The sequence below is a fragment of the Passer domesticus genome, chromosome 4 (genome assembly GCF_036417665.1).
Source record: "Passer domesticus isolate bPasDom1 chromosome 4, bPasDom1.hap1, whole genome shotgun sequence".
NCBI lineage: Eukaryota > Metazoa > Chordata > Aves > Passeriformes > Passeridae > Passer > Passer domesticus.
Window position 1 is genome coordinate 62,121,465 of NC_087477.1, and position 12,085 is coordinate 62,133,549.

Here is a 12,085-nt window from a genome sequence, read left to right on the forward strand (position 1 = left end):
TACTCATAATAATTGCAGTCTCCCTAGTTTTCTAAGCAAATATTCTATGCTTCATTTTTTCAAGGTGTAATGAAATAAAAAGTTACTCTGTGAGGTTCTCCAGTTATGAAACAAAGAAACTTATTACACTGCATATTAACAGGACACAAACTCCAAGAAATCACATTGCACTGAACGCAAATATTTTAAGAGAGAAGAGGCAACAACTTAGGGATGCATAACAGTATCACTATGTATCACACCGATCCTTTTTCCTATTTTACTTTGTAAATTAGCATCTTTCATTGAAGAAAGAGGGATCCTGTGAAATTATACATGCTGATTATTAAAAAAAAAGAAAAAAAGAAAAAAAAAAAAGAAAAAAAAAGACCCAGCTACTGCTAGCTGGATTTAACAATAATCAGTCTGAAAAGTGAACTAGTTATTTTTGGGGTAGGTATTTCTTTCTGGGTCTGTTATTGGAGAACCAAAGAATCTCTGAACTGGATGTCCATATTTGAGAAAAGGGAAAGTATATATGCTAGTTGCAAGCAGCACTGTTAATTTCTCTCTTTGAACTTACCAGCTGCCTGATAAATATTGTAAAGTATGCTGTTTTTTTACACAGAAATAGCATTGCAAGGTTTAGAATCCCCTCCATCTCTCTCATTTCTGCAGAAGAGCTGATGCTGGATTTTTGACCTACAGATTCATTTGTAGGGTAGATCATTACATTTATCTGATTATAGTACTACCTCAGAAGATGGTTTGGTAAAGTTCTTGAGGGTCATGAGAAAATAAATTGCATAAATCTCATGCAGCCTATTTCTTCCTCTACACATTACATAGAATGATGGAAATATGACTTCAGGTTAATCATATTCTTGCTAATATGGTCATTCATATTAAATATAATACTTAACCTTTCTGGAACGCAGCACCAGAAATTGTATTTATGTCAAGAAAAAGAAGTACAGTGGCTTAGCAGAAAATATGTGCAGTCTTCTGACTGAAAATGCAAGTTATTTTTAGACTACATAAAAAAACCCATGCAGCTTCTGTGTTACATGGAAAAGCTGTCTGATCAATCTTGTACCTGTTTCCAATGGGCTAAGTACAAAAAATGGGTAAGTATTTAAGATCTAGAGAATCAGAGATGATTCACAGGAAAATACATTCCCATCCCTAAAGCAGATGAAAGAATTCACTTACAATACCTTAATCATGTAATATCACCTCATGCTTGATTTCACTTGCTGTGTATATGTGCTGTTCTGAGCCAAACTATAGGGAAAGGGATGGACATCCTTTGCCTTTTAGTGTGGAGGCTGTGAAAGAAGAGCAAAGTTTGCTGGGGGGAAGTTGCGTATTTTGTCTTTAAAATTGATCACTGTCTATTTTGAAGGGTTTCAAAATACACAAAGCTCTACTTTGATTATTTACAGAAGAATCTTTCCTGTTGGCCAAGTCAATCTAAAATAGGATTAATATCTGCAGACATGTACTTTACTCCAGATTCAATGCCAAATAGTCCTATGGAACCATTTCTGATATGACCCCAAAACCACTTATATTAGAGAGAGTTTTTGTTTGGATGGTTTTAAAATCAGATGCAGAGTGAGAAGAAAAGTAGTAATTTGGTATTTCTTTCTTGGAATTTACTTTACTGGAAGAGGTGAACTGTTCTGCCATGTCTGGCTCCACATATTTTATCTTCATTCACTTAAAAACAAATATATAAAAATAAATAGAGCTGTGTCCTTCGGGAAAATTAAATACTGAAATGCCCAAGCACAGATAACTCCTGCTGAATTCCCCAAAAGCACTGGGTCCTTATCATTCCTCCTGAACTGTATGTTTTAGCATAGATACATTTGACTGACTTTTGCCTCCCTAACTTAAAGTGTTTGGAGAATTTCCCAGGAAAGCAAAAGCAAAATATAACTTAGGCATTCCAGACCTTGTGTACATTTAGTTTTTACATTAGGAATAAACCTTAAAAGTAACATCAGAACTGAAACTGAAGTTGAGGAGATCCAGCAGAGCAGTGATAACATAATTTGGAATTTTCTCTGAGCTGGAATGCACTCAAAATTAATTATCAACCACTTGTACTAAGAAGAGAGACTGCAGCAATATGTTTCATGGAACATGAATTAAAGCATGCTTTATACTGAAGAACACAAAGACACAAACAGTAGAAACATTCCATTCCATATTTTACCATAATTCCTCTGCAATTTCTGTGTGATTTAAGGACACGCCAAATATTGTAAATTGCTAATATTCTTTTAAAATCCTACTTTGGATTTTGGAATTGCAAATTTATAATGCTAGGTCCTTTATGTCTATGGAAGTTTATAGAGTGTTATGCTTCCCTAGGAACTGTTCAGGAAGGGATTCATGTGTTGCTCCTGGATTCAGGCCTGTCAGTTGCTTCCTCCTTGGACTGAAAGTGAAGAAAAGAGCTTTTACACATCCCAAATAGGTCTGTGGAAAGAGGAGCTTCAGAAATACTTTGTGGGTACCTCAGCAGACCAGTGAAAACACAAAGCCTGATGCAAGATCTCAGGTTACATTTGTTTAGATGTGGCAACTCTTGAGGACGTGGTGAGACCCAGTTCAAAATGTTTGGTGAATCCCATATCTCTGAGTGGTCATCTGTTCTCCATCAGCAAATAAGGAAGAGAACTGGTTATGGATGCTGTTAACAGGTTCAGATTATGAACAAGCTGCTGGTAATTTGAGAGGGCTAATCTAAATTCCAGTTGTTTTTCAGAGTATTTTGAGAATGTTTTTAATATTCTTTGGCCCAGATGTTTTAAATTATAGGTGGAGATAACCTTTAAGGTTTGCACAGTCCCAAGCATTAACTGAGCAAACCTTTACAGGTAACAGACTGACATTTAATTTCCATTTCTCTTTTTCATTTTACAATCTTTCAGGACATAGTCATGCAAGGACAGCAGCTCAGGCAGAGACTGTGTGGTGCTATGCAGATGGAAAAGCACCTATGTGTTATAATTTGCAGGATGTACGTAAATGCAAAGGTGCCAGTGATGCACCAAATCCATTTTTTCTTTGGCATTGTTGTGCAATGTAGAGTTTAAGCAGTTCACAATATACTGCATTTCAATCTTCCCATGTAGATTCCAAAGTCCAGATATCAGCATAAAATTTGTATGAAAAGTATTTTTCCCTCATAAATGAGTCTTCATAAATTATTCTATAGATTAAAAATAGCATGGTATGTATTTTACCTACAGTAAAAGCTATGAGTATTTAAATTATTTAAATCATAATATAATAGGCACTGATTTTATACAGCAGAAAAATCCCCAAACAAAAGCCATAACCTAACAAACAACCCCAGCCTAACCAAAATCCAAACAACTTCCCTCTCCCGTATTAGTAGAGGTCAGGCAGCAGTTAAGAGAACTGTACATTTCCAAAGTCAGTGTTCACAGGAAATGAGTTTTGCATTTTTTTCAGAACTGTGCTCCTCCTTGTCCTTATGAGTACGTGTTAATTTTGATTATATTGTTTCATATTTGGAGAAAAGCTTGGGACTTCCAACTTATTCACTGCACTAATTTAAGGACTGAATTTCATTTTCTCTCAATCCAATATTACAATGCCATTAAAAACACTTTCTAAAATCAGTATATATCAAGTAGCTAATTCTGAATAGTTCCATTTAATCCCAGGTCTCAATTCAAAAAGTGGTAATTGATAACCAGAAAAAAAAACCCCAAAACCAAACCAACCAAAAAAACCCAAAAAACCACCACCAGCTGAAAAGAAGTGGCACATTTTATAGAACTTTCTCAAGAAATGGCAAGTTGCCCAAAGCCTGCAGTGCCAAAGTCAATTTTTCATAATATTACTATAAATTAAAAATAATTATGCTTGTTGGAGTAGAATCATCTTCAATTTTTGTTGTAAATGAAATAAACTTCATCTCACTATGGTACAACAGAGAGAAAAACAAATGTGCACAAACAGATTTCTGTGATTTTGCCAGTCTAGTCACTGGGAGAGCAACTACTTTGGCCCATACTTGGAAAACCTGAAATAAAACATTGAAGTCACTGGCTCACTGCAACCTCTTTGCTAACTGTTTCATTCTGTTTAAAAATTCTGATTCAGCTTGATTTCTTTAGTAACAATATCAGGCAGGCAGTTTTTAAAAGCTTCAAGACTCTGAGCTGCTAAAATATGCAGCAATAGTATGTGACAAGGTTTCCTTCACTATCAGGGATTTTACAAATCATGTCTAAGGACACTGGGTGTTGCTACATGAAAACCTCCATGCCTTTCTGTTCCAAATCCAGTTTTTACATCAAAGAGAAGATAGAAAGTAGAAAAATAAACCCTGAAAACTAAATATAGTCACACAAGATGAAAGCTACCCAAACTCTCTAGAGATCTGGGCCAGTGTGTGCTTGTGAAAAACAGTGTCATGACAGCACCAAACCCAGCCCAGACTCTGGACTCCAGATGCTGGGTTCTTATGGAAGCCTTTGTTCTCCAGGGCTCTGAAGCTAAAGAAGGAAGTGGGGCAAACAGGTGATTGAATAAGAGCCAGAGAGATGGTTGTAAGGGTGTGATAGAAGTACAGAATGACACGTGCTACAGTCTGTTCCTTGTCTGATCTTTGGCATGGAGAGACGTGATCTCCAGCCTTCACAGCAGGCAGTGTTTTGTATCCTTTCCTTCCCACTGGATTCACTTCACAAAATCTTTAACATTCTTCTCTTAAAAAAATAATCAAGGACTTGCAGTTTTTTCTCTGCCTTATTATGACAAGACTAAGATTTAGAGTTGACTTAGCTACGTTTGGACACAAATGAGAAAAAATTTGTACCTTTTGTAAAGTATTTTTTTGGCAAATATAGTACAGAAAAGAAAATTTGGGATAGTGAAAGCATGGTCTTAAGACTGTTTTGTATTGAAGTCTAGCAAGTGACCACAGAGAGAACAATCAGTTGCTTATCAGTATATCAGAGGTGACCTTATCACTCTCTACAACTTCCTGAAAGGTGGTTGTATTCACGTGGGGGTTGGTCTCTTTCTCCAGGCAACAAGTGACAGAACCAGAGGACACAGCCATATTCTGCTGTGTCCTAAGCTTCACCAAGGGAAATATAGGTTGGACGTTAGGAAAAATGTTTTTATGGGAAGAGTGATAGCGTTCTGGAACGGTCTGCCTGGGGAGGTCGGGGAGTCACCATCCATGGATGTGTTTAAACAGAGAATGGATGGAGCACTCAGTGCCATGGTTTAGTTGAGCTGTTATGGCATGGGTTGGACTCAATGACCTTGACTGTCTCTTCCAACCTAGTGATTCTGTGATATCACAGACTCAGAGCCTCCTAAGGCTGTCACTGACCTCCAGTCTTCAATCTCTAATACCTGCCATACTAAACTGTCCTGGGTTTGTGACACGAAACAGCAAATGCTGACCAGACAAGGTAGTTCTTTGCTGCTGCTGCTGCTTTTTTGTAAGTCTTTCCGGGCCAGCTGACAATGCATGTGTGAGAAGTACCAAGAGTTAATTAACTGTGGCCTCCTTAAACAAGTTGTCAATAATTCTGTTGTGATAGTGGTACAGTCATACCCATCTTGCTATGAGGACTGATCATTAAAGATCCTTCTTTCCTCTCCACTAATACTGAGTAATCACTGTTAATCTACAGAGCTGCATAGGGAAATATTTGCATAGCAAATGCACAGCAGTGAGCATAAAGTATTTTAGAAAGAAGAAAATCACGCATTTGTTACTGAATCATGCACATTAGGATAGATAACATTACATTTTTCTTGTAAAGTAAAACATTATTTTTATACCCACAACAAAGCATGGACCTGCAGAACTTTTCAAGCAATCTTCAAGCAGCTTCATGCGAGTCTTCTGCAGCTCAGGACTGTCCCATTCATCTGCTTCTACTCCCCAATATAGGTCTATAACCTAGAAAACAGTAAACAACAGTTACTTATCATATGCCTTTTCTACCAATCAAATTGAAAATTAGCTTTGCCAACATCCTCTGCACTAAGCTTTGCTCTTCAGTGCGGTAAAACACAATGAATTCTACATCTGGTCCTTGCACAGACTGGCAGGGTTTCCTCATACAAATGAGAATTCCAGCCTCTTACCTTCCCTCCCAGATAGTCCCTCCTGGGACATTCTCTCATTTCATAGTCATATAGGGATTAGCATGACAAGATCTTGATTTGATGCAGTCTTTTATTTGCTACTAGATTGCATATAATGGGTAGGTAAGAATAATGAAAAAAGAAATGAAAAAAGATCCTGGCTCCATGAAAATTAATGGGAATCTCACTGTGGATCATAGTCAAGACCATGACTTGACACCCAGCGTCACTTGCATCCACAGGATACAAACTCATCCTGTGCACATGGCTCAAAAGAAAGAATAGCAATGGTTTTACATTATCACACTTCCTTTGTTAGCTGATCCTTGTACTTTGGAAGCAGAGATTGTAGAGATGTGCAGTGGCAGACAGCTTGCTGTGCAGACTTTCATATTTAGCTACAGACTCAGTTTCATGACGTTAATTAGTTGCAAACAAGCTCCTGGAAGAAACTATTCATGTTATATTTATTTGAACAAATTAAGTGATGACCTGTGATTTCACTATACATTTTAACTAAAAGGCTGAATTCTTACAGTGGGAAATCAAATTTAAAAGGATAGTGATCATATGTGTGAATTACTTTTGGAACAAAACTCATGGTACAGGCTACTACTCTCTCATTTACTACTGATTCTTAACATCTGGTATGTAACTTTAACCAAAAAAAAAGTCTAAAAGGATAGTTTAAAAAAACCAATCAAAAGTGTGTTAACACATGAATATATTACAAAATTACAGTTTATTTTAATTTTTTTCTGTGGAAGCACTCTGCAAGAAATAGAATCATAAAATTAGCTGTTGCCCAAAATATAAGAACTAATAATGAGTTGATTTGAAACTAAATTTCAGCAGATTACAGCTGGGTTACTCTTGGGAAATTTCTCTTACCAATACCAAAGTTTATGAACAAATCCTAGAGCTATTTATGCCCATGTGTAATTGCACTACCAATAGTATCATTGATAATTTCTGCCTTAAAAGTTTGTGACTCACATCAGTGTCTGCTGCAGCAGGCACATTGTTACTAAACATGGCATGTAGTGTCCTGTGTGACTCATGATGAGTGAAAAAAACCAGGTATGGAACGCATTAAGTGTAAATAAAGATATTGAGAGTATTTTCTTGGCAGTGTAAATGTAGCTTACACTGCCAAGAAAATACACTCAATATCTTTACTTTTTACAAAAACTCTGTTGAAAAATTTTGCAGGAACATGCATTTTCTGCTCTACAAAACTGCATTTCAAATAACCTTCCTATTTCTCTCACTTGCACAGATTTCTTTTCTTTGTTTTTAGTCTCATTAAGAAAAAAAGTGTTGCCCTCTTCCTCTCTACTTTCAGTTATTTATTAATACAACTTTATTATCGAACATCATATTGTATTAATCTGTGATTACTTGCATGATGTATGATAAGACTTAAATATTCTCATTATAAAATCCTTTAGATACCAATCTTAGCATACAGTAAAAAAATGTTTTAATTACTTGTTGAATGAATTTATTGTGCTGCTGAGGTTCCTCTGAAATGTGAAAGTAATTTCTATTTTAATTAACTGTTCAAAAATCACATTAATTCTGAAAATGTGAAGAAGAAACTCCCTGGAGTACCAGATAATTGCAGGGGCTCAGTGGCTGCTTGTTATTTTATGGGGTAACAGTTTTGGTGCATAGTATCTTAACATGATACAATTTGGTCCTGCAAGAGTAAATATTTTACCGAACAAACCCCTAAAGACACCTAAATTTCAAAGAAAAGGTCTCATCAGTTGATCATTAGGCCAACTAAAATAAACAGGGTTTACAAAATTAAAGAAATAGAACAAAGAGACAATTATATCTGATTTTGAAGCATGTGTTTACTTATACTTGGAAAACTGTGTGACAAACACTCAAACTTTCAGCAAGGCTGCCAAGGTCATATAACAAGTAGTGCCCTCTGCAAGAGTTACTTACCCACAATGGATTGACACTGCTCTAGTTCAATTCCACACTAGTCACCTAACAAGAGATTTTCCTTTCATTACTCAGTGTTTCCTTTTGCTTACTTTAGCTTTTGTCCTACCAATCTTACAGTTTCACAGACTTTGCTTTGGAGACAAATTTTTTTAAAAATCACTTTCATGAGCTTAAAAAGGAACAAAAAATTCCATTAATGTAAAATTCTACTTTCCTTCTAGCATATATATCCTGTTGAAAATTATTTGAAACAGTTCATTGTTTTGAAGAAGTGTATGTTGCTAATTAACTATGTTTGGTTAGCCTCCCAAAATTTTCAGTTACAACTACTTTCTTTAACCTCTCCATCATCTCTTGTAAAAGTACTGTATTTCACGTCAAAACCACCATGAGCTCTGGAAGTTTTTTCTCAGCTTATATGCTTTCTTAGCCAATAAATGTGTCTTTTTCTGAAATATTTTCTATTACAATGAAAAAAAGGGCATCAAACCAACAAATTCATAGTGTGACTGAAGATAATCAGTTCTGCTTCCACTCAAATGGTGATTATGTTCAGTAAGAGCTCCCACCAGATCGATGACACCTCACAGATCTCATGCTTTGCAACAACTGAAACAGTTTTGAGTGCAGCCAGTTGACTCAGTGAAACTTGGGAGTAATGCATGTACTCAAATGCTTTTCACTGGGGTCATGATTTATTAGGTAGAGGGTGTCCTGAGTAGTGCATTTGTGGTAGTCACATGCGAGGTAGCTCTTGTTTAGTCAGTAGAAGATTACATACCAGGATGAAAAGTTATGTGCTCTGCTCAGTACAGAGAAATATAAATTTACCCCTGTATCTGAAAATTACATATTTTAACACTGCACAAAAAAATGTAGTCTTGATTTTTCATGCTAACCTAAGAAATGTAGTGTATCAGGATTGGAATATGAAAAAAAAAGGTCTTACTAAAGTCTACCTCAGAGTCTCTTTCAAAACGCTTTGCTACTTTTCCTTGGTTATTTTTGTACATCTTCCTACTATGCTTACCCAGAAATGTGATAGCTTTCTAGCAGTTTTCTGAACTGTGTCAATAGAGCTGTCTTTCAGATGTCATATCACATAAAGATGCTGGTGTTGAAACTATATGATAAAATAATTTGCTACCATAAATATCAACTAGAGTAAAGTTAATTGTTTCTCCCCTAAAGACTACATTACAATCTGTTTGAAGAAAGACATGTGTCCTCTCACAAAGAATTCAGTGTATTATGATCTACTTGGAAGAAACATTTCCTTCACCAAGAAGTCTCCTCAAAGATAACAGAAATAAGGGGTTGATATTTTTGATGAATATCACATGGTAGTAATACAACAAAAACATTATTTAAATATCTTTTGCTATTCTTTTCATGTACCACTGCAGCTGGGACTTCCCAATCAGCTGATGAGCTAGGACCTTCAGATGAAATTCTTTTATAGCCATAATCAAAAATCATTGGAATTTACCATCATGCAGATTCAGCAACTCCACTGTGACTCAGGGAATTAAACCCAAATATCCTAATTTAAGAACTTGTTATTTTGATTAAAAACCAGCTGCATGTGCATCAAGAATAATACGCTGGGAGGAACAGGATGTTGCATAAAAGGCATTAGCTGTTTCCAAGCTACACTCTGGAGAGATGAATTTTTGGGGTCACTAAGTATGCAAGGAAAACTTGTGGATGCAGAGCCAGAATTTCTGGAAGACTGAACAACATTTTTGCAACATCACAAGCTGAATTTGTTTCTCTTAGCAGAGAAATGGTTCCAGGCCTGCTGACATATAAAAGACTGTGAATTAGGACAAATCTGATTTAAAGTAGCAGTGACTTTAACAGTGATGCCAAACACACCTGTTTTAAATCAAATACAACTCTTTTGATTACCAGCTGGCTCTTGCCAAAGACGTGTATGGGTCTATGTCTCTCATAGAAAGAGAAGAAAACATAAACTGACTGAAGCAATGGGAATGCTACAGTTGACATTAAAGAAAGCAAGTTCCATAGTATATAATCACAATAAAAATGCACCTAGTTCAATTCATTTTGGTAATCAGTTTTGGCATTCACCTGGTTAAATTATTTTCCACATTACAGTGGAACTTAAATATGGTTTCTAAAAACACAACACAGTAATTCAGATGTAACATTATTTCTTCTTATATACTCTGAATACCTAAAAGAAAGGTGGTGCTTTTTCATCTATTCAGGATTTACCTCAAATCTGCTTGTAAAATAATTTAAGTACATCAAAGGCTGAGAGAGTTAGGCCTGTTTAGCCTGGAGAAGATACAAATGAGAGGGGGTTATCCAAGAATACAAATAACCTAAAGGTGGGTGTCAAGAGGAAGTAGCCAGGCTCTTCTTGGTAGCACCAAGTAATAGGACAAGAGGCAGTGGGCAGAAACTGGTGCACAGCAAGCTCAACCTAAATATGAGGAAGAACTTCTTTACTGTGAGGAGTAACTGTAACTTCTTTACAATGCGCTGGAAGAGACCCGCCAGAGAGGGTGTGGAGTCCTCTTCTCTGGAGGTACTCAAAACCTATTTGGAGGCAATCCTATGCAACTTGCTCCAGGTGAACCTGTTTTAGCAGGGGGAATGGACTAGACAACCTCCAGTGTCCCTTCCAACCCCAACAATTCTGCGTGTGATTATGCAAAATAAAGTTTTTGTAATTTTCTATTTTACCAGTTATATTTAAAATGTTATCTGTTCTAAATAGAGTTAATTTCAATACAAATTAATACAAGATTCAACACAACAAAACCTACCTGAAATTCCAGGCCATAGTTTTCTCTGCAGAATTCTCTCAGCTTAGGATACACATGTTCTCTTAAGGCTCTCCTTTCTGCTATTGTATCTGTGTTGTGGAAAAATATGCTATTAACAATATTTATATAAACTCTTAGTCAGGGATACAGATTTTTCACTTAAAAATGAACCCTTAACACACACAGAGAGCTAATGAAAATCAAGTGCTGGGATCTAATCCCCAAATTGTATGTTGTACAAACACAGGGAAGTGCTAGCATATGTAAATATATGTAAAATCACATAAATGTGTTTGTATGTGTCAAAATTATGCTTCATACACATTTTAATGTTGCAGCATATTACAATTCAGTAGAGCTGAATTCATTTTGCAATTCAGCAGTCAGAATTTCTTTATTGTTTTGTCTTCTATTTCGTTTCCAGAAAGCTGAATTTTACAAATAAGAAACACCATGGAAAAAAGAGATACACCTAAGATGAAAGAGATCTCAACACTTAGAAACAAATCAATAACATAAACTACCAAGATTGTCTCAAATGTATCACTTTCTTCATCATCTTTAATCTAATAGTATCTTAAAACCATTATTCATCATTATTAGCATTATTTATCTTTTGCCCAGGTGATCCCTCCTATAATACCAAATACCCAGTTCTGACATCATGTAATTCTTACCATGCAAAATGACATGTTTTGATTATGAAGTACAATATGGCAATGACACCACAATTATTATTAAGTTCAGTATGTCCAAGTAAATATTAACACATTTCTATAAAACATGCCACTTGCATATCTGATCAAATATGACATAAACTCGGTTAGTAGTGAAATTTTGTATAGATAATAAATTTTATTCTCTTTCACAAGACTATGATATGTGATGGATTTTGCTACATTTTGCAACCAAGTTGAGACCACACAGAGATAGCACTGTTGCTAAGTTATTTTCAAAAACAGAAAAAAGCTGTTGTAAACCACTAGCTCTGAGTGCCATGTGATGAAAAATGAAGTGTTAACTTATAAATGATAGGGAACGTCTACTGCAGGTATTGCATTATTTGTGTAACTGCCCTGAAACAAAACAACAGATTACAACTGATTTGACGCTTCCCATATTGTTGCAAAGAAGAGACATATATGAAAATCTAACAAGGCTTTAGAGCCACAGCTGATATACCTGAG

At 35.8% G+C, this 12,085-nt stretch overlaps 1 protein-coding gene across 7 annotated transcripts in view; it reads right to left on the bottom strand.

The window, feature by feature from the left end:
• The window catches only part of NWD2 (NACHT and WD repeat domain containing 2), a 51,063-nt gene that overhangs the window by 18,660 nt on the left and 20,318 nt on the right, over nucleotides 1-12,085 (bottom strand). For 3 of the 7 annotated variants that reach the window (XM_064418426.1, XM_064418427.1, XM_064418428.1), the window contains exons 2-3: nucleotides 10,899-10,987; nucleotides 5,834-5,950 (exon numbers count right to left, since the gene is read on the bottom strand). In XM_064418426.1, coding sequence (XP_064274496.1) covers nucleotides 5,834-5,950; nucleotides 10,899-10,987 — 206 coding nt within the window. Of the gene's footprint in view, nucleotides 1-1,196; nucleotides 1,308-5,829; nucleotides 5,951-10,898; nucleotides 10,988-12,085 lie in introns of those variants that run through there. The other 4 variants (XM_064418430.1, XM_064418432.1, XM_064418431.1 and 1 more) reach the window with 3 other exon arrangements.